The following is a 27,162-nucleotide window of genomic DNA, read 5'->3' on the forward strand; positions in this document are numbered from 1 at the left end:
AAGGATCCATAAAGCCTAGTTATTAGGGAAAACGATGTCATGTAGCAGAAAAAATGTGAATGGAAAATATGAACTCATGACACAATTGTGAACTTGTTCAAGTTTTATAAAATTACTGTACATACAAATGTGTGCCAGGATGTTTCTCTGCATGTCTGCATGTGCATCGGGGCAGGTGGGGTTTGACGCAGCCCTGTGTGTGAGCAGACGTGCGCGTGTGTGTGTATGTGTGCGTTAGCGTTAGCGACGGGAGCTGTTAGCGGGGCAGGCGGCAGATGGGCTGTCGGCCTTAATAGGGACTGAGCGGGTGCAGAAAGGTGACAGCTTCAAAAGGGTGGGGCGGGTGGGGAGAGAAAGGAGGACTGTGTGTATTGGGGAGGTGGACGCATGGTGAAGGAAGATCAGGGATAAAGGGGAAATGAATTATCTGTGGTGCTGAAGAAAAGTGTGGATCAGCCGGTAGAAGCGCTTATACGGTTTCATTTATGCAAATTGTTTGTATAAATTCATATATAGAATATATGCACATTGTGAAAAACAAAAAGAAACTGCAGTCCAAAGAATACCTGAAAAAGTCTAAAGAATATGATGGAAACTGTGGACACTTTTAAATAACTACGTGCCGTCTTCTGTCTCGCCGGATATTTTCTTGTGTATGGTGACTAAAGTGCGGCACTCCCTATTCAAAAACATAATTCAAACATTAACGCCGTACAAATGAAAGATGCTGTTTATTTGCATCATCAAAAGTACAGCTTAAACATACACACAAACGAACCCCATGTACACACACTGTATTGTAACATGGATGATGTATTACATTTTTTATTACACATCTTTCACAAACACACATTGCATAGAAATATATGTGACCTAAAAGGTTAGCGTTTGTTTCCTTTTTTAAAAATAGAACACACTATTTAAGTTAAAAAAATATTTTAGGTAAATTTTAAAAAATCCCTTGCATTTTTGAAAAATTCAGGTAATTTCGAAAATTTCAATCTGCAAAATGTGTAAAAATGAATTCAATGTTTAGGGCCAATAAGCAGACTTCAAGCGCATAAAAGACATTTTAAAAACCGATGCACTGTCATTGTGTGGATGAACAATCAGGAAATCCAAGAGAAAAAGCTACATTTGTGTTTAATAAGTCAATGCCAGGGGATGGTTTATTGTAAGGTGCATTTAAAACCGAAGGAAAAAAGTGGAGGAAAAGGCCAACTTCAAAAAAAACAAAAAAAACAAACTAAAGAGATAAGTGGGGTGGTGGGCTGGCCTGTCATTCCCTCTCCAGCAGCCACACACATGAAGCAGGATAGGAAGATGAGAGTAGGAATATTTCACTGTCAGTCGGGAGGTGGCACGGTCATTCATTTCTTTCTCTCTCTTTTAGTTTCCATCCTCTTCCCCTTTTACATTGTCTTTCCTTTTATTGTCGTTTCGAATCCCCCCGCTTACACACAGTTGAAACAATGACAATTTAATCATCCCACAGTCCTGGGAGTGTAAAGGGAGAGAGCTACCCAAGCGGCCAATCTATAGGGTTCTCCCCACAGAGACAGAGGGAGAAAGAAACAGCAGACAGAAAAAGTAAGACACACAAGACTTTTGAAACGGCATCATTTTCTCTCGATCCTCCTTGTGGGCACACTCTCTCTCTCTCTCTCTCTCTCACACACACACGTTACCTCTCCATCTAAATCTGTTCTATTGTGGACTGGTCTCCGCTGTCTCCTCCCATTAAGAGTGAGAGGCAGCATTAGAAGCCCTGAGCACAACACGATGGGCAGACACAGGTCTCCTGATCTAATACACAGCTCAATAGTTTAACCAGTGAACACCTAAAATCACATTGTAGTGACTCCCTTTAACCTAAACAATAAAAAGGCACAACATGGACAATAACCAGTTCACGTAAGGCATAAACAATAAAAAAATATTCTCAAAAATCAATTGGACACAGCTGATAAAAGACTTGTTAAGTCAGGTGAATCCACATCGCTTAAATTTGCACAGTGGCAACAAAACTCTAGTCTGCACAGCTTTAAAAAAAAAAAAAAGGTCCAGAACGTCCAGAATAAGAGAGAAAAGTCAGCGTGCAGTAGTAAGTAGAATAATTAAATGGCAGATTTTCATAATGGTAATAACTGATGAAGGCACATTTTGATGTATGGATGACAAACACGAGGAATGAATGGATGAGTGGCGTGTGTGTGTGTGTGTGTGTGTGTGTGTGTGTGTGTCTGTGCTGGGGGGCCATAAGAGATGAGGCGAAATGAGCAGCATTGCCTCTCACTATATATCACTCTCTCTCTTCTTTCAATCAGCGCTTTGGCATTCAATCACACACACACACACACACACTTAGCTTCACCACCAGCGTGGTGTAATGGCTGATTGCAGTGTGTGTGTATGTGTGTGTCACAGCTGGTACAGTCTTTCTTACTGCTCTTTCAACACATAAAGGCCATCACTGACCCGTGACACAGTCTTTCCCTCTCTCTCTCTCTCTCTCTCTCTCTCACACACACACACACACACACACACACAGCACTCATGGACTGAGCATAAATCAGAGGAATTCACATCATCAAGGCTCATCCCATTTTGCTCTGTCATCTCTCTGTGGCTTTGTGTACAAATGTGTGTTTGTGTGTGCGGTGGCTAGTCAGTAACCGCATACTGTGTGGGTCCCAGTGCATCTCAATGTGTAATTGCATTTTTGACAGTATTTGGCTGATTTTCTAGTTGCAAAAGCTCCAAGAATGTGTGTGAATTCAGTGCTGGGCATGTGCAAGAGCGTGCGTTTCCATGCATGTATGTGTGCGTTCATGCGTAAACGTGTGTCCAGCGGAGCCCTAAGTGCTGGTGTCAGACAAAAGCACCCCCCCCCCACACACACACACACACACACAGACTCCCTGTCTCTCTCATTGCATCTCTCACTCTTTACGGGACTAAATTACCGCTGGAATGTACGGACCCTTCACACGAGAGAGAGGAGCCACCGTATACACAAGTCTGTGTGTGTGTGTGTGTGTGTGTGTGTGTGTGTGTGTGTGTGTAGTGTTAGACAAAGCAAAAGCGCACACACAACGAACTGGGCCGTGGGGACGTACAAACAGACACACAAAAAGAAAGACACCTCTTCTATGCTGGCCACCAATAGGTCACACACAGACACACACAAACCCATGCATGACAACAAACAGATGCAAATACACACACACACACACACACACACACACACACACACACAGCCAACAAATCAGCACGGCCCATATTGACATGCTTTGACAGATGAATTAAGTAAATGATTTTATAAGGAGATTAAAAGGATTTTAATTTACGCAATCTCTCTTTGAGTCCCCCCCACCCCACCCCACCCCACCCAGATTCTCCCTGCAGCTTTACCTCTCTACCACCCCCCCCTCCCTCTATGCTGCTTTCTCTCCTTCATGGCCTCAGAAAAACTAAAAAAATAAAGAAAAATGCACAAGAGCCCGGCAAAAGAAAAAGGCCAAAAGAAAAATGTTAATCCTTATTTTTTTTTAGCTGATTAATATTTTCTTTTCATTTTTCTTCACCACACTGTAAAACAACACTAAAGGCTCATTATCAGCTATTATTACAAAATGTCTACATTTGTAATGTCTTTTCAAGTCAAAAACAGTCTGGACACTTGATATTTTCGAACTAGCAGAGTGTAAGCAGAATGATTTGGCCTTTGAGTTTCAAGAAAGACATTTTCTTCAGTTAATTCAACCAAATTAGGGCATATCTGCAGGAAAATCATATTTTAGGTGTGGCCCCAAAGTAAAACAGTTGAATTTACCTTTACACAGTGAGCGTTATCTACCAGATTATTCATGGAATCCTCATCCAATTCGTCGAATACATATCTGTAGCTTAACAATATTATTTTTCTGGCACACGTGCATTTAGTTGGATGAATTAAAAATGTTCTTCTTTGCACACTTTGATTTCAAACAAACATGTACCAAAGTGACGTGCAGAGAAGACTGGATTTTTCTTACTTAAATATACAAAGAATATATTTGCATAACATGTCCATGTAATGAAAAAAAAAAGAACCTATACAAAAATGAGAATTAAGAATAATTCTGGCTGAATTGATTTATGGTGCCTTTCATCCGTCTCTCACGCTGCAAACCTGTTCCTGAATGATGTGTGTGGCGGCCGTGCGGTTCTCGCCACCCGTCTCCTTCACACCCGCTGACAAAAAAAAACCTCACCAGATTCACTAAAGTCACAGTAGAAAGTATATCCTAATGATATGCAAATGGTATGTATATGATGGCATGAAGGGAATGCAATTATGTTAACAGCTTAAGCTGTACTTGTTGTTGTTATTATTATTATTATTATTATTGGTATGATCATCATTATCCCTAATATTTTAATTGGAGTAGGAAAGCAGTGCCTGAGTGTAAAAGAGGGGAAGCCTGAGCAGAGAAGAGCGAACGGTGGATAAATGGGTGGAGGTAGAAGCGGACAGATGGACGAAAAGGACCAGAGGGTTCTCTTAAAATTGTGAAAGCAGTCCAAGCTTTCATACACTCATAGAAACACACACACAAATCGGTAAAGCAGCCACATTCCACAGCTCAACATGGAAAAGCAAAGGGTATTTTTCCATATGCATATTTTCCCTTTTTCTTTACAGCTGTGTGCACTTGGACCAAACCCTGGTTGAAGAGTGCTCACCTTTACCATTTCAAGCACCGTGTCATGTTTTAATCCTGAACCGTCCTGAAATACACCACAGTGTTTTGCAGAGGACAGTGTTCAGAAACGGTCTACAGTTAATATGTACTGAATTCAGACTTTGCTCTAGTCATTACAGGTAATTACCAAAAAGAAATGTTTTGTGCAAAAAGCCTGATTTACAAATGGATTTTAAAAAACGGGGTTTATGTTTTATTTAATTGTTTATGCTTAGAAACGCTGTAAGAGGGCAGTCTTTAGACGTTTGCACATTTCCATTTTTTGTGCTAAATATAATTATACTGAAACACCTGCAAAAACTTTTGGTAAAGAAGTGGGGGTTTTTTTTCCCCCTATCTGCCCCTTTTATTAAAAATGTCTACATGCTGTGCAGGTGACAGGGTCTCTGAATGGAAAAGCCACACAGGCACAAACGATGGTGGAAATCAAACACACAAATGTCAGCTTTGTTTAAAAATGTTAAATGAAGATATATTTGGGCAACACATCAGTTTGCCATTCTGCATCAGCTTGTTCTCTGGCTTTTCTAGTTCTTTTAGTTCATCATCACCGACTTTGTTCCGTGAAGACACTTTCACTGTGGCTGTGACACAGTGTAACTCATTTAAACGCATTTACTCTCAAGCCACAACCACTTAGAACTAAATTAACCTGTGTGCTTTTTTTGTTTTTTATTTCTATACAGATTTACTGTGAAACGCTTCAATAATCAATTGCAAATTTGCCTAAATCAGCCAATTAGTCCTTAGGTAATTCAAAATGCAAAGACTGAGTTAGGTAAATTACACTCAGCAGACTGAGTGCATGTGTATACGAGTTTGTTTGCCAAATTCGCATTAAAAGCACCTTACATGCACAATAAGACACTCACACACAGACACACTCCTCCAATCAGTTAATCTGGATTTTCAATAGCGTCTTCAACAAACCCCTAAAAGAGCAAAGCGTCGGCGAAAGGAGCAGCTTAGCGGCACTCACTTGTGTGTCTGTAACTGTCTCTAATTCCTGTGCGGGGCCACACGCTGAGTTGCCCGTCTGAAATTCTAGCTCCTCTGGCATTTAAGAGCGCCGCGCTCCCCCTGTCCTCCTCCCTCCTCTCTTATGGGCCTTCTCCTGCTGTCTCTCCACGCTATTCCTGTAACCTCAATGCCCTGTTACCTCGCTGATTGTCTGCTTGAACCATCACACATTTACAAAAACACACCTTGCATGAGTCCAAGCACATGGACGTATGTACACACATGTGGACACACTCTGACCCATTCAAAGTAAAACAATGTGGGAAAATCTAAGAAAGTGAAGGAAAGTGTCTTTCTGTGGCTGTGTTAACCAGTGTGTGTGTGTGTGTGTGTGTCTGTGTGCAGGTGTCTCACTCCCAGGTGGATGGACAGAAATTCCACTCCCCTACCCACTGAGTAAGAGTCCAGCCGCGCACACACACAAACACACACACAAACACACACATGCAGACAGACAGACAGACAGTTAACGCGTGCTACCTGACAGCAGAAACAACCTTGACATGGTGCCGGCCACCTCCACTGCATACCAGCACACACACACTCCCTCACACACTCATATACACAGTGGAGGTAAATGACAATGACAAGTTAGATAATGAATAAAAGGTAAATCAAAAGGTAAAATTTACCTACTCTTGTTCAGAGTGCATTAAAAAACACTCGGATAAGGGGTGTCCTACCGAATCCATCGGCGATACCGGGTCATTTTCATGTCAAGCTCCTCCAAGGGGGAAAAAAAAAAAACAAAGCAAAACAAGAAAATTTAAAAGAATCAAAGTTTTTGTATCTCTTCTGTGTCGTCCTCCTCCTCCTCTTCTTCTTCTTCTTCTTCTTCCTCTGGCTTTACTCTCTCTCAGTCCTTCCTTCCGTTTAGAGGGAGCAATACAATTACCAGGCTCTGCGCTGCCTGCACTGATCGGCTCTGCGAGTGTGTGTAGATGTGAGAGAGCGTGTGTGTTTGTGTGTGTGCGCGCCGTGTGTATGGGAGAGCCAGTGACAGGGGGCTATAGACACACGCAGCCAGCTAGTCAGGCAGTTGGGACGGAAAGCTGTGCCGCTGTCCTAATCAACGACTTAAAGCCCCGATAGCAGCTCATGAATATTAAGCAGCACTTTGCATATGCAGTCCCTCAGGCCCCGGTTCTGCTGTGATTGGTGAGTGCTTGACCAATGGCTGTGTCGAGGGGCGGGGTGAGGGGTGGAGACAAGGAGGCAGAGCAAGAGAGAGGGAGAAGAGCAGGTGGAGAGGGAGGGATCGGACAAAGAGCGATAGAGGGGAAGAAGGAGGGTGGATGAAAGGGGAGTGAGAGGAGAGGAGAAAGGGACAGGTGAGGGGAAAGATTTAAAGCAAGACAACACGTTCTCCTTTTCGCTTGCTTTCTCTCCTGCTTTGTCTCTTTGTAAGCCAATCTTTCCGTTTCTGTCTGTCAGGCCAAGTCGCCTCACAAGTCTCCCAACACTGCTTCCTCCTGCACCCATCACATACCTACACCGCAAAATCTCATTCCGGCGAAAAGAACCCCGCAAAGACAACGGGGTAGAAAATTCGTTTTGTTTGCTTTTTTGAATAAAATTTGAAAAAAAAAATAAAAAATGTTCTCAAAAATAAAAACACAAACCAAAGTGGCTTTGGACTTACGCTGTGTTTTGCAATGTTCTTCACATAAACAGGGTGGATTTGCATCAGCTCAGCCGCAAAACTGAAAATTGACCTGATCAAATCCAGAGATTTACAAGATGAAAGGAAAAAGTGTAAGTATGACCTTAAACCCTAAACAACGTGTCACACTGTGCACACACACACACACACACACACACACACACACACACACACACACAGAGCCACAGCACAGCAGAGCCCATCACTGCTCAGCAGTAAAATGCGGGATTATGGCAATTCCAAGGCCCTTGTCCATTGTTGTGGAATGATTTAGGAATGATTGCGACAGGGCTCTCCCTGCTGCTTGCCGTTTTGTTGGGCCACCTGCCATCTTTGCTGCATAGGCCCAAAATTTCCAATATTTCAAACATGTTTGAATTTTCAGCACATGATGGGGTTCTCCAGCAGAATTAGCTCACTGCCCCTCGGCCCGCGAGAGGAGGAGGAGGAGGAGGAGGAGGAGGAGACAGAGGGGGGGAGAGAGGGTAGGGTCTTTCCTCCAAAAAGGGGAAATAGGAAAACTATGGGGAGGACTGTGCTGCATTGATGCGCGCACGCTCTCCTTCTCTCTTAAATTTTCCGCCTTTCCGTCTGACTTTTCAAACACTCCCTCCGAACAGGAACAGAGAGAGAGAGAGGCGGGCAACAGAGAGGGAGATAGAGGAAAAGAAATCGTAGGGGTGGGGGATGAAAAGATGAAAGAGAGAGTTTGTGATTAGCAGCTTTGGAGGAGAACAGATAATAAAACATTTCCTGAAACCAATGTCTGCTTTGATGTACGTGTGTGTGTGTGTGTGTGTGTGAGCATCAGTAACAACAACGACTGTTTCCTCTCTCTTTAGTTCATCTACATTCACAAACATGTGTAAACACAGAGTGAAATGTTTGCTGGTTCACAGTGAATCGTCCATGTATGTATGAAGTCTCAGCATGCTTCTCTGTGTAGGATGTGCACATTGCATTTGTAAGCTGACTGAGCATCTGTGTGAAGCCACAGAGAACTCAGAAGTATGTGGCCAACAATTCTGTGTATGGCTTAGACATTTAATCTATTCTACGTAAGTAAAAACATCCTCTCACAAAACTGGCGTGGAGAAGCATGAAACAACACCAAACAATAACAATACAGATGTGTGTATAATCCTACTAAAACTTACTTTTGCTGCAATTGGAGAAAAATGTCAAACAGTTAATAATTTTAGTTGCAACATGGAAGACAAGAAAGAAGCATATATGGCATTTACAAGGACACCACACACACACACACACACACACTCACAGACAGACAATGCTGCGTACAATTACACAGAAGAACATGTATTCACAGATACTATGAGGCTCATGTACACACACACACACACACACACACAGAGTTATGATGTATCCAGGGGCTTATAAGCATCGACAAAGATGAGTGTGAATCAATGTTGCCATCACTACTGAGCAAACAAATACTTTAGCAAAACCTCGGCTTCAGTAACACACACACACATAGAAACACACACATCTGTTATCGCTGTATCTGTGCAGAAAGATTAAGATAGAAACATATCAAACCTGTTTGTGAATATAAAAATATTTGTATGCATTTAAGCACCATCTCCTTTTTTCTACATCCACTCAATTCACTTTTTTTTAGACTGTATTAATTCATAGAAAGTACATTTTATTTACGGGAGCAAATTATTACAAATTCGTTATTTTTAATAATAATAAAAAAAGGAGTAAGGAGTAGTGAGGAGTATTTGCAGAATTTATAAAAGATGTAAATTTACTGGACTTCAGTGCTGAATTATAAACGGAACATTTGAAAACAAACATGAATGCAGCTCTCTGGGAAACAGATTATGTTTATGAAGACAAACTTGGTATTGCATTACTTTCCTTTTGAATTCTACATTCTGTACTTTATGCACTAACTCTGTGCAGGTTGTGTTGAAAAACGAACGTTAGGACACTGGAAGTTCTGGTACGAACAGCAGCGTGTTTGAAAGAAAATGCATAAAAACCTAGAATGAAAGAATCAAATCTAAGTATCAGATTTTCTTCCCCATATTTGCTGTTATGGGAAAACAGCAGAGCCCTGCACACAAAAAGACACACAAGGCACATATGTTTGAAATGTCCAATGTTTAGGTGAACTGTAAAATAAACTCATTTTTTTCATTCTGCCTCACACATCTTTTCTGTATCTGACCCTAATCCTCACTCCCCCTGCCCCCTGACTGGTTCTGGTCTGTGTGTATGTTGACAGTGACCCCTTTAGGCCACTTCTCTCTTTCTCCCTGGACAAACCTGGCTGACATACATGCCTCTTGTGTGTAAACCTACTGCAGTAAAATCCAGAAGCAATACCTTGAGAATTTACCAGCGTGTCCATCTGTGTTGTGCTACAGTCCTGGAAATCTCATTCTCATCAATTCTGGCCGACGGAGAAAAAAAAAAAAATCACAATGAGTTAAAAACTCAATTAAACTGAATAATTTAAATTTGCAGTTTGCATGTGTGGTTGGTTTTGCCTGGTCCAGTTCAGCTATGATGTGAAAGCCATTGTACTGAGCTAATCTTTCACTCCTATCTATAGTCTGTGACTGTTATATGTGTGTGAGTGTGTGTTTTGACCCTGTCGTGGCAGCCTGTTGACATCTGTAGAAGAATTATCTGTTGTAACTCTCACCGACATCAATCACACCACTCAATAGGCCACAGAAAGTTCACTGAGGGCAGTGTGTGTGTTTTCACTGTACACAGTATGTGTGTGTGTGCATGTGAGTCTGTGCTGGTCAAAACTGTCTTTAACAAATTCAAGAGGTTGGTCACTTATGCAGCTGACCTCAGACCGCCCGTCGACACATGTGCCAGTCACACACACACCGAGCGCCGGACTGAAGAAACACAACTGCAAACAAGACTGATTAGCAAAAAAGTGACTTTTTGTGTTGAGAATGAAACTGAAGTAGATTATTGCATTTGTTATGGCTATTTCATAAAAGGAACTTAAAGTGCACAACTTTGCTTTTTACAACGTGCAAACACAGGACTATATGAGAGAGAGAGAGAGAGAGAGAGAGAGAGAGAGAGAGAGAGAGAGAGAGAGAGAGAGAGAGAGAGAGAGAGAGAGAGAGAGAGAGAGAGAGAGAGAGAGAGAGAGAGAGAGAGAGGGGCTGTAGTTCACTCCTTGCCAACAGAGGGAGCTCTGGACTCTGGTCAGTTTCCAGCCTTCCTAGTTGTGTGAGTATGGGTGTTTGTGTGTGTATGAGTGTGTGTGCTTGTTTTCCTGAAAACACCTTAAATTCAATAATCATACCAATAATACACATTGATATATCACGTTGAATTGTCTCAAAAATATACTTGTGTGTATATGACATACACACTGACGCGCTCACACCAGCGGTTACACTGCCAGCAGGGACAGGAGAGATGGAGCTAAGTTATCTGAGAGCTCTGTCAGCAGGTACAGCAGAACACAGTGTGGAAACGGCCAATTTGACCACAGACCCCCTGCCTGGCCATCCAAGCAGCTACCCACTGAAGCTAGAGAGAAAAGGAAGGGAAAGGGAGCAAAACAGGGAGGGTGATAAGGAGAGATATACTGTGTGTGTGTGTGTGTGTGTGTGTGACAGAGAGAGAATCTCAAAGCTGGGAGGAAAAATTGAGACTTGAAAAGACATCTCTGTCTCCAAAGTGACCATTTGGTGTAATAGCAGTCAGAGGTTTTGCAGTCACAGGCTGTTATTAGATAAACACTGACTACACTTTAGCCCCAGTTCATTTCAGGCTGAGTGAGAGTCTGTGTTGCATTGCTTTTGTTAGGACTGTGTTCATACTGTAAGTCATGTTAAACATGCAGCATTTAACAGCAAGACATTTTTTAAATCTAAAAACACAAGAGTGACAATATGAAAATCAGTAATACATAAATTGTTAATGGCTTTCTATTGTTCTAATTTAGGTTTATATAAAGTGGATAACTAACAAATATTGATAAATGTCATGCATTTTTAATTTAACCCAATTTCTACAATGACTGCATAATATTTGTGTCAATATCTACTTTTGTTGGATTAAACTGTCCCAGAATTACTTACAGTCTGCACTGTCCCTGAACCACTTTCCCTTTTTCTTGATAAAACATTGACCTACACTATGAAGTTACTTACAAGACACAGCAGACATGAAGCTTTTGACAGATGCAGACACTGTGCGATGTTTCTTTAATGTATATCCACTGGTGACAAAAATAAAAGAATAATCAATCACAACTACCATCCCGAGTTGACAGCACAAGAATCCAATCTGTCTGATTAGCTTAACAATTAGCATCTATCACACGCCAGCCTGTTTTAGATTAGGTAACTAGACAATCATCGTCAAAGTTAAACAGTGTCAATGCAAAACCACTGGCTCCACCACTGACACACTGGCTAATATGTTATGCAATTCTTATGTTAACAAACACGCATAAAAAAGAAACAGGAAACAGGGGTCAGCAGCTCGACAGCACATCGAAGAAGGAAGCAAAGCTTTTCTCTGAGCCACACCTCCTCTGAACAGCACGGGCAGCATCAGTCTCTGTTCACTTCATGAGGAAAAGACTTCATGTGTTCACAAAAATCCTGACACGCCAGTGTGTTGGCTTCTTTAAGTCCAACTTGCTCCAAATTCACTGCAAGTACATTTGGTCCTTACAAAGATAAGAGAGTACACACACACACATACACACACTGTATAATGCTGATGAACAGTTTTAAGGAGGGTCCTTCCAAAACATTAATGCATCAGGACACAGCAGTTAGTGCATGCTGGGGAAAACAATAATAACTGGTTGATATATCAATAGCAATGAGCTGTAACCCTGGATAACATTTTGCGACACCATGGCTGTGGTTACGACACTTTCTTCTGTGCATGTATGTGGACAAGTGTGTCGACAACCAAGTACCTCCAGGGAGGTGAGGGGAAATGATGGCAATCAAGGCCAAGGAGAGAACACCAGCTGCTGGGAAAATCTGCAGGGTTTAGGGGGCTTTCTGGAACCTGTCACCAAAATTCTGTCGGGGTAACCTTTGGAGGTGGGTGCATTAAAGTTACACACACTAACACACACATACACACACACACGCAGAGCACTCCAAAGATTTTACATCCTACATTTACAATCATGCAATCATATAATTCGAGACAACCTGTATAGATCAGTTTAGCACAGGATGACAGGTTTGTGTGGAGGTTTGTGCTCAATTTTGAGTGGGTAAAAAATAAATAAATAAATAAATAAAAACATGCTTAATATTACAATATAACAAAAAGAAGCACGTGCTTTTAATTTTAGTGGCTGTATGTTTTGTTTTCTTCAGAACAGAGAGACATGTGACAGCCCTGCTATTCCATGCAAAGGTCAGGCAGGATTCACAGCTAAGAAGGCAGAGGTGGTGCATATGTGTGTGGGAGAGAAAGAGTGAGGGGGAGAGAGAGGGAAGAGTACAGTATGAGTACAATTAGTGGAAAAAAGAGGGGGAGAAATGGGGTCGTATTAGAAGGTGACCCTAGGGTTTATAAAAAGGGATCATATAACCTCCAAACATTTTATTTAATTTGAATTTAAATGTACATATAAATACATTTAAACAAGTCGAAAGGCACAAAGGACAAACATTAAGGGGTCTTTTGTTCAAAATGTAAGAATCTCACTCAGATAAATGATTTCCATGATAGTATGTTTCCGCTTGCACCGAGTCCAGTGAAAAACACTTAATACACCCTCACTGTGTCACACACATTAGGTCAGGTGTGGTCACCATCCTGTCAGTGGTCAGACTGAAGGTTTGCTGGAAAGCACCTCATCAAAGAGTGAAGAGTGCGACCTCATCATACAGGGACAGGCGAAACGGGCAAGCTCTGGGCTGGACTGAGGTGTAACCTCGTCAAACGTGGACGGACAGGGCAGACACACTAGATGTCAATGTTGAAGCTGTGTGTGTGTGTGTGTGTGTGTGTGTGTGTGTGTGTGTGTGTGTGTGTGTGTGTGTGTGTCTGCGCGCACACCCACACCCACACTAATGAGCCACAACATTAAAGCCTAAACCTGATATTGTGCAGTTTCCCCTCGTGCTCCCAGAACAGCTCTGACCCGCTGACGATGGCACGAGACCACAAAAGTGTCCTCTGATATCTGACACCAAGATATCTTCAGCATATTCTTTATGACGCAAGCAGTATTTCCAGCATATCCCACTGATGCTCAATTGAATTAAAATCTAGGAACCTTGGAATCTTTGTCACAGTCCTTTAACTCTTCCTAAACAGCCTTTCAGATGGTGGGTTCTTCCAGTTGTCCATCATAGCCAGTATTACATTTTTCAACAATTTGTGCTACAGTACTGAAGCTCTTCTGTGGGATCAGAGCAGAAGGGCTACACTTCACTCCTCATGTGCATCAAGCCACGACCCCGGTACTGGTTCACCGGTTGTCCTTCCTTTTAAGTCTTTTGGTAGGTACTGGACACTGCGTACTGAGGAAACCTCACAAGATGCGCAGTTTTAGAGATGATCTGATCACCTACAATAACCCTTGGCCCCTCTGACCCTTATTCTTGCCATTCCTCCTGCTTCTAACACACTGCTGCATAATATATTCCAACCACTCACAGGTGCCTTTGCAATAAAACACCTGACAGGTTTCAATGTTATGGCTTGGTATTGTAATTTCCATGCAGACAGTCCTTTCCAAATACGCTGTGCACAGAGAAACGTGTCTATCCTCGTAGTCCACAAGAGTTTTAACTCATCACAACTATCATTTGTATGCATCCGCCTGTTCTGAAAACATTTTCAACTTATTCAGTAATAAGTGAAAAAAAGCGGAAAAGTCTTAGAACTTGTGGTGGAGAAAGACAAATATATCAGATTTTCTGCACTTTAAAAGTCAAAGTTAAGGTCGGTGGAAAATCTGGTCAGAAAAAGAATATAGCATGTTTAGGAGTCTAACAATAAACCATACTGTACAGAACATATAGATTTCTTTTAATTACCGCGGCTTCTATCATTTTCTTTCATTCTCCTGACCTAATGATCTCACCAAACCTTACGGCTACCACCGTGCTCTCCATCTCTCCCTCCCTCCCTTCCTCCCTCCCTCTCATGCGCGGGTTTTGATATATTCCCAAGGATAAATTAGAACCACGATGTAATTATATACAGAGTGAGTTTTGCCCGGGTAAGACAGCACAAAATGTGCGTGTGTGTGTGTGCGCATCTATGTGTCTCGCTGCCTGTGTGTCTGTATAAATCAGTGTTTTGTATTGAAATAGGTGACTTCGGAGAGGTGCGCTTCTTTAATTACGCCGCTCTCAAACAGAACATGAGTGGACTATTCCACCGGGATTAGTCGTCTCTCAATGCCGTGTCTTAGTCAACACAACACACACATAACACACACGTATACCCAGACACAAATGTATGCCTGCCAAAAAAGCCCCTCTCTCCAATAGTTCAACACTCAATTTATTCACACTGAGGTGCAAGCCAAGTGAATAATTCCACTACTAATAAAGACGGTAAGAGAGAGGATGCATACAGAAGAGATAAAGGAAGGGAGAGGGATAAAACAGCAACAGTAAAGAGGAGAGAGTGAAGTGTTGGGAAGAAAAGTAAGCCTACATTAAAAAACTGATTTTCAAGGACAACAAGATCTCAAATCTAACCTCAACCTCAGCTGCCAATTTCAAAATGGTATATGTGGATATTTGATATGTTTGTGAGTCAGTAAGATGAAGCTTCACAAACTCGACATGAGTTTACGACGGGAGGAGTGGGATGCAGCGTGCGCCCAGGACAGTCCAGCCAAAGGGGCTGACGCATGGGGACAGACAAACCATCACACTTACTGGCAATTTAAAGTCACCAAATAACTCGACTGCGTATCTTTACACCGTGGTCGAATACAGAGCACCTGGAGGAAAGTAACGCAAACACATGAAGAGCTGCACACACCAAACAGAAAAGCCTTCATCAGCTATGAGGCTGAAAGGCCAGGCCACAACCACTGAGGGGTTTCAGATGAATCAATTTTAAATTTTATTTATGATTCTGGCTTATAACAATTATGAAAACTAAATTATTGTGCCCCATTCCATTTCACAATGACTCGTTTTGTCATGTGTTATAAATCCAGTGCACTCATTTCCTTTACAATGACGCCCGTTTGCCCCTCACTAAAAGCCCAAACTCTCTCTCATCCTGCGGCATGTTCAACAACAATACAGTAAAGATTACATCCCAAGGGTCTGGAGTAGGCACACATACTGTAACTTGTTATGGTAGGGCTGGGATGTAGAGGGCAGCGGGTTCGAATCCCAGCCCAGTCCCGGGCAAAAATGAGAAGTTGCGACAGGAGGGACATCTGGCGTAAAAACTTATGCCAACTCAATGTGCAGAACATGTTCTGCTGTGGCGACCCCTGAATCAACGCCGACGACGTTACATTATGCTCTGAACAGTGCTGCACGCAGCATCTAATATTCATGTTGGAGCTGACATTAGCGCATGATTATGTAAAATAAATTGATACATCCTCTAAATAGCTTTATGTGGCCTGCCTTGTTATTGTTTCACAAATGGTAAATTTGTCACCCAAAACTCACAAAGGTATCATCACATCAATTGCTGTTATCTAATGCTATGTTAAATCAGGTCACATGTGCACCAAGCTGGGTGACAAATAGCTGGCAAACAACTGAAACTGGCAACCTGAAACATACAGTATAGACACGGTTGGCTAATATGTATAGCTAATATTGGCAAAATCTCTTTTGGTGCGGAATGAAGATATTTTCTAGGTGTTTTGCGGCGGAGGCACATTGCTAACGCTAGGTAGCTAGCTTTGCTAGCACTACTGAGCGTTCCTTTATTTCTGCTTCCTTTGTGCCAATAAAAATTTGTCATCGTCCCTCAGCAATCGTGGTTTATCTTAATGTTATTACAGATGATTTAGCTGACATCTTTTCCCAGATGTAGGAGGGAAAGGGGGCAGGGAAGGGTGACAAGACAATAATTTACAATCAGAAAAGAAGTGAGGTAATTGGCTGCATGTGAAGCTGGACATGTTAAATCGAATCACAATACAACTGCTTTTCATTTACACGAAAAAAATGGAGCTTTTCACACATCTAAAACCTGGGATGCATCAAGGAATGGATCTCAAATGAGAAATGTTTTGAAGCAATTGTAAGACGCTGTATTTAGGACACTGGCTCGCATACGACCAAGAGTTAAATCTGAAAACATAATGCATTTGCGCACTTGCCATTTTTAAACCAATTCAGGCTTCAGAGGAAACATCACTAAATCGACATAAGGAGTGTTAATGTAAGGAATTTCCTTTTGATTTCTATATTTTCTCTGACGTTGTTGAAGTACACCCCAGTGCTCTGCCAAATTGCCAAACCATAATCAAAATGTCAATAGCATCATTTAAACTTAGGTTTCCTATCAGCTTGCGTGGTGCCACTTCTTTTACCCTGAAGTGTAAAACTGTAAAATGACTTAATTTGTTATACTAGATGAATGATCTCGTATCTAAAATATAAAGGGAACTACAATAGTCCACACTGGAAGATACACAGGACACAAACACAGTCCACTTCATCTGTGTCCGTGTCTAATGACGTGTGTGAGTAATTGCTTTAAAGCCATGTGTGCGGGCCTGTAAGTGTGCTCATGTATGTTTTTATCTGGGCTTTTTTTTTCTGTGTCTGTGCCAGCAATGAGCGTGTTTAATGGTGTGTGTGGAAATAATCACTTAATCGTGGTGCTGCCTCCATTTGAGGAGTGTGTGTGTGTGTGTGTGTGTGTGTGTGTGTGTGTCTCTGTCTTGATGCTATGGTTTCAGTGTAAAATAAGCTGTGAGAAGAAGACTTAACGGGCCTGGACACAGAAATAGAGTTAAAAGCATGAGAATGATTGGTGAGAGGAAAGGAAGACAGCGATTTAAATGAGAAAAAAGAGAAAGCAGCAGGAAAACCAAACGGCAGAGACCTAGAGAACACACAGACCTCTACCCTTTATCTCTATGTCTAATTCTCCACAATAACACTTCTTCCCATGTTGCTCTCCACACTGTAGCCCTGTGAATTTATAGTTGGCCCAATGATTGCTTCTCGGGCCATGATGGCTGTAAATTGCTTTGCCATTTGGTAAATGCTGGCAGTTAGAAGGTATACAAGTAATTATTTCCGCTAGTGCTGATTGAGACATAATTCCAAGACGAGGGCCTGGAAAAATGACAGCATTTTGAAACAACTCTGTTTTAATTTCCCAGCATTCCTAATTAGAATCTGTATGAACATGGGGAGTTTTTTATGTGGTTTCCTCCAATGGGGCCAGAAATAATTAAACTGTCAAGGGGAAATAAATACGTATAAACAAGGCATAATTTTTACAGCGCACAGCACCTTGTCAGGCCATGACTTTTTGTGAAGAAAAACAATGAGGGGAACAATGCAGGGGCATAGAGGACACACTGAAGGTGCACACGCACACACACACACACACACACACACACACACACACACACACACACACACAGGGTTTACATTTTTATAGTTAGGACATAACGCATTCCCCAAAGCACTAAATAGTTTGGGTATATAGCATCGATTTAGTCAAAAATAAACTTTTGTGACATAAGAGGAAATATTAAAATCATCTTACATGCCAATCCGTAAGCATAACATAGATACATCATCACATCATGGAAGGAACACTTCACAGTGTGGAGGTCAATCTTGAAGTTTCCATTCTAACATGATAATCTGTTATTACACAGAAACATGGAAGTTAATTCTGCTGTCCGAATAACTGTTGAGTTCTATTCTAAATGGCCTCTTCTAAGTCATGCTGCCTTGATCCTAGAGCTTAGTAGTATGTTTATTTAATAAAAGCCCACTGCCACCAAGACCTGGACCTGAAAGAGTGGCAGAAAATGGATCAAAAGTGTGGAGGCTGAATGTGAGCACATAATTACACTTCATGATTCTCATGGATCAAGTTCAAAAGATGCAATGCCATGATTCAAAGAGAAAGATTTCTTTTCACAATCAATATTCGACTAACAGCTACATGACACTGACGCCACTTCAGCGACAGAAGCAAAGTTTATTGCAGCAAAAGATGCATATAAAATGCACATTAGATGGCTTTCTGTTCAGCACCACCAAGCCCAAATACCCCCACTGTAAGAACTGCATCATTCTTGACAAAGGTAACAAAGCACAAATGTTCTTATTTCAGCCCTTCTGTAATCTTTAACATATTTGATCTTAAATCTAATTTATTAGTATAAATTCTGCTGTAACCAGTCATGGATGGAAAAACATTTCCATTTGAACCACCTGGCAGATGCTTTTTCCAAAGACTTACAATTAAGGTACAATAAAAAAAACCTCTAAGTCAAGAAAAAGAACTAAAGCAAGGTGCTATGAGAAGACATTTTTCTATTTATTAGACATAAGTGCAAAATAGGACAGATAGGAAAATGAGGGTGCTGCTGAGGGTGCTGCTGAGGGTGCAGAGTTTGGTAGCTATTTCTTGTCAGGGCCCAGGACTTGGGCTTCTCCTTTCAAGATATTGGACTCACCAGTGAGATGAATAGGGATACAATAGTTCTCCTTTAGCTCGTTGTAATAAAGAAAGTGAATTAGTAGGATTTAAAGTGTTTAGAAACAAGTATTCATTGTTGTATAGCCATTATTTTAAAGCCATTCTCTATAGTCAAATGCCTATTGGGCCAGAGTCCATCATGTGATCAATATGGAAATTTTACTAATGTTGTGTGGCAACTATGGAAAAAAATTATTCACTACTTATGGAGCCCTAAAACAAAGTTGCAGAGGGTCTGCATGAAGCCACCACTTAATTAAATCAGAATTTCAGGAGTTTCATAGTGGCATTAAGTGCATTTTTAAAAACATGACATAGAAGCGATCTTTTCTAGCGACTCAGGTCCATGTTAGGTCGAACGTGGACATAAGAATGAGCCTAAGAACTTCAGAGTTCAGCTTTGATAATGGGAGTCTCCCTGGCAAAAGAGTTAGCAACACTAGGTGAATCAGAGGCTCAGAATGAGCTCATACTGATGGGGAGAGCTAATGGAGATGCATTCGAACTGGAGTTACTCAATTACAATCTGACATCAGCTTGTAGACCCCAGCTTTGCCTGAATACACACACACACACACACACACACACTAAGCACTTAACACACCAGCCTAAATGAATCTAGTAACACAGCAGATATCACTGGCTTCATCAGGCTCTCAGTGAAAGCAGTATCTAACAAAAAGTGTATATTCTGGTGCAACCTGGTAATTCCATTTACTACTAAGCATTTAGGTGACATTTTTATCTAGTGTGTAACAATAAATTGTACAAATTGCTTAAATCCTTTTTTTTTGCCAACACACAAGCAAACAGCAAAAACAAGTGCAAACTGCCACATACCTGTACAGACTGATGACTTTTGAGTGTTGCACTGACAAATTGCTACTTTATTAAAAAATATATTCTTTAAATGCCAACGAGGAGATTTATGCATGTATGGATGTAGTGAGAGAGGACATGAAGTTAGTTGGTGTGAGAGAAGAGCATGCAGAGGACAGAGTTAGATGAGCTGCTGAGTAGTAGTTTGTATACCTGTTTCTATACCGTATACGTACATGTATATTTTAGAAATAAGACTTTTTAATAGGAGATTTTATATTTGTTTGTATGTTTATCTTTTCCTTCCTCTTTTATTTTAGGGTGTAAAGTCAAAAGGGACTTTTGAACTTACACAGTAACATCCACTGTGACAAATTCTGAAAGCAGAGGCATTTAGTGTGAAGACATGCAAATACACATGTACTCCACATGCCTCCACAGACAAAGGTCAATGGAGCTCTCAGATACAAATGATTCTCATCTAATATTAATAGGATATGCTAAATGTTAACACAGAGTCAGCACAGAATAGAACAGCCTCTCTGAGTCTCCATGTGTGTTCACTATCATGTTTTTTCCTGCCGTGCAGGGAAACAAATGCCACTGGGACTAAAAAGTCCCAAAAGCCCACTTTGTTAATAAGCTGGAGCACTATAAGTTTGTGTGTTAAAATTTTTCCAAGGAGTCCATTCTTTAAAAACTTAAAAGACCCTCATGCTGTTGAAAAAGGTGGACGCAGAGTTAAACGTACACATTTTAATGCAGGAGGTCAAGTTCACTGTTTGGGCAAATAATATGTCCAACGTTGACACTTGAAGCCAGTACTCACAATTCGGGGTTCCATTAAATCCTGTTTGGAATCGCTCCCTATACTTTCAGCTGTTTAATGATGTCTACAGTAGCCAACTCGTGTTTTGCAAATAGTAATCTGCAATGAACGCAGCTTAGTGTGTCACGATAAAACACCAGCAAATGTGATCACAAATTTCCCTTGCTGAATCTGATGCACACTGGTATCATATAGGGCAGCATTCATATTTATTTATATTTTTTATTTTTATATTCATTTTATTTAAGAAATAAACAGCAGTCGGCAGCAGAAGTCCCAATGGACCTGTGCCGGCACGAAGCTGTATTCACAAACGCCAAGTGCTGTTTGCAATGGTGTTTAGAACCAGCCCCACTATCTGTGTTGACCAGGGGTGGGGTGAGGGGTTTAAATCACAATGCTGGCTCAGCATTATGGTGTCTGGCAGCTATTGGCTCAAAACTACTTTTGGAGCTAACCACAATGGCAGTAACAGATCAGAAAAAGAGTGGAATTTCTAACAGTTCTGTAAATCAGTGACAACTGATGGAGTGCAGCTGGAACACCTGATCCGAAAATGTTCGAGGTTCAGTGAGCAAACACAATTCTCTGTTAGGCCGTTGTTGTTTGGAGCAGTGGTAAAATCGGAATAATTTTAGAGCAGGGATGTCCCGATCCAGTTCATCTGTGTCTGATACCAATCTGTTCTGCTGAGGACATAGCACTCCAGGATATAACTCAGGCATTATCAAGTGAGCGCACAGGTCATATCTTGTCTCAAATACTGCAATGCCCAGATGACGCGGCTACCAGCATGCACAATCAAACCCCTCCAGATGATCCAAAATGCAGCACCAGGTCTCATTTCTGATCAGACAAGAAGGACACAATGCTCTTCAGATCTCTGCACTGGCTTCAGGTTCAAAGCTCTGACTCTTGCCTGCAGAGTGGTCAAGTCAACAGTACCTGCCCACCCAGACTCCCTCCTCTAATGTACAATCCCTCACGCCCACTGCCCTCTGGCAAAAAACGGCATCTGGTGGTCCCTTCATCACACCAAGGATCCCAAGCAAAACTCTTCAGTAAAATGGTGGAATGACCAACTAAATTGTACACCTTCAAAAAGCTATTTTGTGACTTCCTACACACTTAATGCTAAAAAAAAAAAGTCCTATTTTGCACTTGCAGACTCATAGCACTTTGCTTTAATGGTTTTTTTTATTTTATTTATTTATTTTTTTACTTGCATTGTACCACACTTGTAAGTTGCTTTGGATAAAAGCATCTGCCAAATGACTAAATGTAAATCTAAGTGAAGTACATCAGGAAGAAGAGGGGAAATCTATGTGGAACTTTCACATCAGTTGGTAAAATCGACCCAAAATGTCCACGTCAGACTAACCATTTCAGGTAACTGCACTGGTAAAGAAATCAGAGGGAAATCAAAGTTAGCAATAAAGGGAATACAAGTAGTTGATGAAATAAAAGGCAGAGAGAGAGAGAGAGAGACCGCAGTGTAAAAACGGTCAAAATCCAGTAACAGCACACAAGATCAGTGCAATAGATAACCAGCTCTGCTCAGTGACGTAACTCACACTCATCAATCTGGTCATTGGGATTGGTAAGATTTGTAACCAGGTTATGTGTCATACAGGCTTTCAAATAATTGAATTGAATTGAATTTTGACTTCATCTAAAACTATAAGTGTGTGTTAAAATATTTAATCTTCCTGGTCAGTAGATTATTTTTCACACGACATAGGTCCTTGTTCAAGTCACACTGTGGCAATAAAAACTCCATAGAACAGACAAAAAGCAACGTTTTCAACCACAGAAACCTACTGGTCACAGACATTCCACCTCTCTCTTCCTTGAGACCCCAGCAAATCACACACTATCGCAAAAATGAGATATTTCCTCTTCGATGGACTGTTCCAGCACGGTGGACCGGCTGACCAGATGAGGTGAGTCAGGTGTCGTCCGATGTCTTCGTTTAGCCGGGATCCAGGCCTCCTGTGTCGGAGCGGGCCACTGTCCAACAGGCCCATAAGAGCACAGGTTTGGAACTGTGTCTCCAGCGGAGGTTACAGACCACAGCAGCGTAACATCAGGGTCCTGGGTCACTTAAGAAACAGGCGGCTGGATAGAGACCGTTTGGTCCATGTAGCTCGGGGTATTTAGAGCTGCGAGGTGCTTCCAATGGTGGAAAACTCCAAGATATGTTCATTGTTTTTGCTTAGTTCGTTTTCCAAATGCGTCCGTTAGGATTAGGTTAGGGTAACGTTTACTGTAGGGCTTTTAGCTGTGACGGTTAGGGTAAGGGGCTAGGGAATGCATCGAGTCAGTGAAAGTCCTAACAAGAATAGAAATACAAAACTTGTGTGTGTGTGTATGAAACAGTCACCCGTTCTTTGAAACAAAAACAACCACTTAGGCATGAACAGCAGTGCTTTGGAGGCATCAATATTTCAGTCAGGTGTGTCGAGAAAAAGAGAGAGAGAAACATAAAAGCGGGAATGAGGGGGGACCCTTGCCATTCTAAGGCATTCCTATGACTGACGGAGAGTCAGAGGTGTGTGTGTGTGTGTGTGTGTGTGTGCGCCTGTGTACCATTCCCCCATCCTCACCCCACCCGTACACTCACCATTGTGTGTACCACCTCTGTCACCTTTCCTCTAATCAGGAGTTTAAATCAATGACGTTGTCCAAAACTATAATTGCCACTCCTTAAACTGCTTCTCTCGCAATATGCTTTCACCAAGAAACCACTCGGCAGCAGAAATACGCCTCTGTGGGTGTCTGTGTGTGTGTGAGAGAGCTGGATTAAGAGTATTTTCTCATTACGGCATTGTCTGAACAAGTAGAAAGTGCTTCTCACATTGTTTTACAGCATCCTGAAACCTCAAAGCTCAGCACTGAGCAGCATAATAGCCTGTAGTTCCACATTGATGCCTTAGCCTGGAACCCTGTTGTCATGAACTGCTCATGAGCCACTGCACACTGGACATCAATTATCAAGCTATTACACTTTACACTATCCACATATAATGGCATTTCAAAAACTCTGAACTAGTCTTGGTATCTGTGCGTCTAATGTTTCTGGGAGAAGAGACCCTGTGGTCTTCTGAAGAGCTACCACAAAAAGGCACAGACCTACGCATTAGGAGAAATCAAAGTTCAGTATCTCGCTTAAGGAGGCTTCAACACACTGACAGGAGGGTTCAGGCATCAAACCAGATCCACTCCAATAAAACCAGTCCACCTACTCCTAAGAGTGGCACTTTTATGAATACTTTTCTCAAAATCTGATTCACAAATCATACATCATTTCTTAGAAGAGCAATATTGCCACATGCTATATACTTTAGCCCACTGAGTTTAGTCTGTTAACTATGGCTAAATTAATTTATAAACCATGTAAATGTTAATAAAAGAAAGCCCCTCAAAAAGGAATAAATTATTTACCTTAATCAGTAGATGGGACTTGCCTTGGGAAATGCATCAATGGGCCATTTTCTGTTAGACTGGACAATATATTTTGACACTGTGAAGTGTGTGTGTGTGTGTGTGTGTGTGTGTGTGTGTGTGTGTGTGTGTGTGTGTGTGTGTGTGTGTGTGTGTGTTAGCGCTTGCACATTAGCTGCCAGTCTGTGTTAACCTTGGCTGATGTGGCATTAACTATACACAGGACTTTTCTTAACCTGACAATGCAGTGACAACAGGAAAACAAACACACGCGCACACACACTCTCTTACAGACAGACAGACAGACAAGAATGGTGGGACTGACAACAGTAGCAAAACAGCCTGCTTAATACAACTGACAGAAACAGATGGGGGGAGAGAGAGAGAGAGAGAGAGCAAGAGAGAGAGAGAGAGAGAATGGGGAAGACAGTGACACTGTGACAGAGGGGGGAGAAAGGGAGGAAAAGGTGGAAAGAGAGATGGAAATCGAGATGGAACCAGAGATGTCTGGTTAACAAGGTGCTGAGCACGACAAGCCCTGGGGAGTCCACACTCCCTTACCCTCTAAGATTAGACATCTCTCTCTCTGTCGATCCCACTCTGTCTCATGTTGCAACACAAGGGGAACATGCCACAATCACAGGGGGACGCCCAGGGAAGCATCTCTGTCCTCTCTTCTCTTGCTCTCGTATTTTTTCATCCATTGTGTTTCCGGCTTAGTTGGGTTCGTTTTAAAGTTTACTTTGGGTCATATGGCGTAAACACACAAAAAAATGAATGAATGTTAGAGACTGACAGTTTCCATGACATAGTAAAGGCCGTGACAGGTCTACTCAAGTCCTGGTGACTAAAAACTAGACCGGGTCTAGGGATGTGGAAGACAAATTTCTCTTCTGTAGTGACCTGAATGATATCTGAACCCAGTGTTTAAGCATGGAGGATGTCGTAAAGATCCGATGGCTTTGTTCTTAAACCTAGTCCTCACACAGGTGGAGGGCGTCAGCAAACATCTTGTTTTATTATCCCTGCACCAAGTCTGAACCTAGTCTGACTTGTTTCTTTTTCTTCTGGTGTGTTTTCTAAGTAAGAATATTTAATCAAGTTTGAAATTTCAATGCAACCACACACAGCTGCCTGCATTTTGGCAAGATATACTGTACATAAGCTTTCTCTACCTCTACCATTCTCCTGCTCTTGCCTTCCACATCTTAAATCCTCTCTTCCCCTTCATACAAGCCTGTCTCTTGCCCTCTCTTTAAGTTGTTTGACACCTCTCTCCCACCTGAGCATCTGTATGTGTCAGGACAAATTGGCCGAGACTCACATCTCTCTCTCTCTCTCTCTCTCTCTCTCTCTCTCTCTCTCCTTGTCTGCTCACCACTCAACCTGAGAGAAAGAAAGAGCAAGAGACGCCGAGAGAGTGAGGGTGAAGGAACAATATGCATCAGAGAAAAGACAGGGATGGTGAAGACAGTAAAAAAAAAATCTTGTGGTGCAATGTAAATAAGCAAAAGAGGGGAAAGCGGTTCCTTCACCCTTCCACAGCCATTGAACAAGCTCACTATTTATTGAACAGTGAACTGAACAGCTCATTCATTCTGCAACTAAAGTGCATGAAAGTGAGTGTAGTTCACACTGTCTGTGAATGTGAGCAGCTTATCGATATACGGCCCTTCAATCGGAGCCACCAGTGCTCCCCCACTTTTCCCCCCAGAGCAAAGGTCTGCTAAGTTCAAACGGTGTACTTTATCTACCAATCCCCTGAATTTGAAGCATATATGTCATCGAGTCAGGAGTCTGATGAGGTTTAATTTTGGGACGGTGAACTTTGTTTAAAATTCAAAATTGTGAACTACAAAACGTGGACTAGTTCATTTTACTCTGTGTGAAGTGAACTTTGAGCTAGCGCTTGTGAAGTGCACAGCACTTTGGACTCCCATCAAAATTTAATGTATTTCAAGTAACCATGGGAAATGCCACAAGAATAAAACTTCAATTAGTGAGAACGCCTGGTCAATAACTCTCCACTAAAATACCCAGAAGTTAACTGGTCATATTGCAGTTCATCCACAGATTCCATTTATTTATTTAACATTTTCTTCTTAAACCTAAATAGTTGTTACGGAGCCTCTTGGTGTATTGTATCCAGGCTCTGTCACTGTGCACACTGCATATTCAGAATATTTACCTGGTTAGGGTGTTTTAGCTAAAGGTTCCCTGATGCTCCATTTTGATAATAAATCACTGTATTATTAGAAAATCAATGGTTGACCAAGTTCAGTGCCAACTATTAGTGAGAGAGTGAAGAAACAGCGAGTGACTCGGTGTGTGTGTGTGTTTAGAGTACAGTATGTTAATAACAAACTTCTAACACTTGGTATTCAGTCTATAATTTATCTAAACTTAACAACTCTCCCACACTTTTGTACCTTCCCAAACACCTACAATACACTCAAACTGACACATTTTCTCACAGTCATTCTCCTCAAATTAATTTTGGCTGTACGATGATGTCAAACATTGCTTTCACACACACACACACACACACGCACGCACGCACAAGCAATGTTCAAACACATACAGACTTCACATAAGCAAATAGGTTCTCTCTGTCGCAGTCCTGCACTTTCTCTAGCATACCTTAACACACACACACACACACACACACACACACACACAGGCCTATAGCATTGTGACAAAGAGATCAGAGAATCGGGCAGAAAATAATAGAATCTTCATCCCAGTAATCCATATTCATTCTTCTCATCCCTCTTCGCCTCATCCGTCCCTCCCTGCACACCACGCTTCCCTGTATCTGACATTCAAATGAGTTGTCTTTTCTCCCTTGTTAGACACACGCGCACATACACACTCACAAATGCATAAACACTCACAGTCATTCATTCTAACACACACACACACGCACGCACACACACTCTCTTTCTTGGATACTTTCTGCCCCGTTGCACCCGTGATGG

General features: G+C 41.7%; 1 protein-coding gene across 6 annotated transcripts in view; it reads right to left on the bottom strand.

The window, feature by feature from the left end:
- The window catches only part of esrrga (estrogen-related receptor gamma a), a 102,744-nt gene that overhangs the window by 62,798 nt on the left and 12,784 nt on the right, over positions 1-27,162 (bottom strand). For 4 of the 6 annotated variants that reach the window (XM_067489034.1, XM_067489018.1, XM_067489027.1 and 1 more), the window contains exon 1: positions 6,405-6,806. The exons of 1 other annotated variant lie outside the window; for it this stretch is intronic. In XM_067489034.1, coding sequence (XP_067345135.1) covers positions 6,405-6,460 — 56 coding nt within the window. In that variant the 5' untranslated portion in view covers positions 6,461-6,806. Of the gene's footprint in view, positions 1-6,400; positions 6,807-27,162 lie in introns of those variants that run through there. One more of the 6 variants, XM_067489043.1, reaches the window with a different exon arrangement.

This window comes from Channa argus, chromosome 2, assembly GCF_033026475.1.
Source record: "Channa argus isolate prfri chromosome 2, Channa argus male v1.0, whole genome shotgun sequence".
NCBI lineage: Eukaryota > Metazoa > Chordata > Actinopteri > Anabantiformes > Channidae > Channa > Channa argus.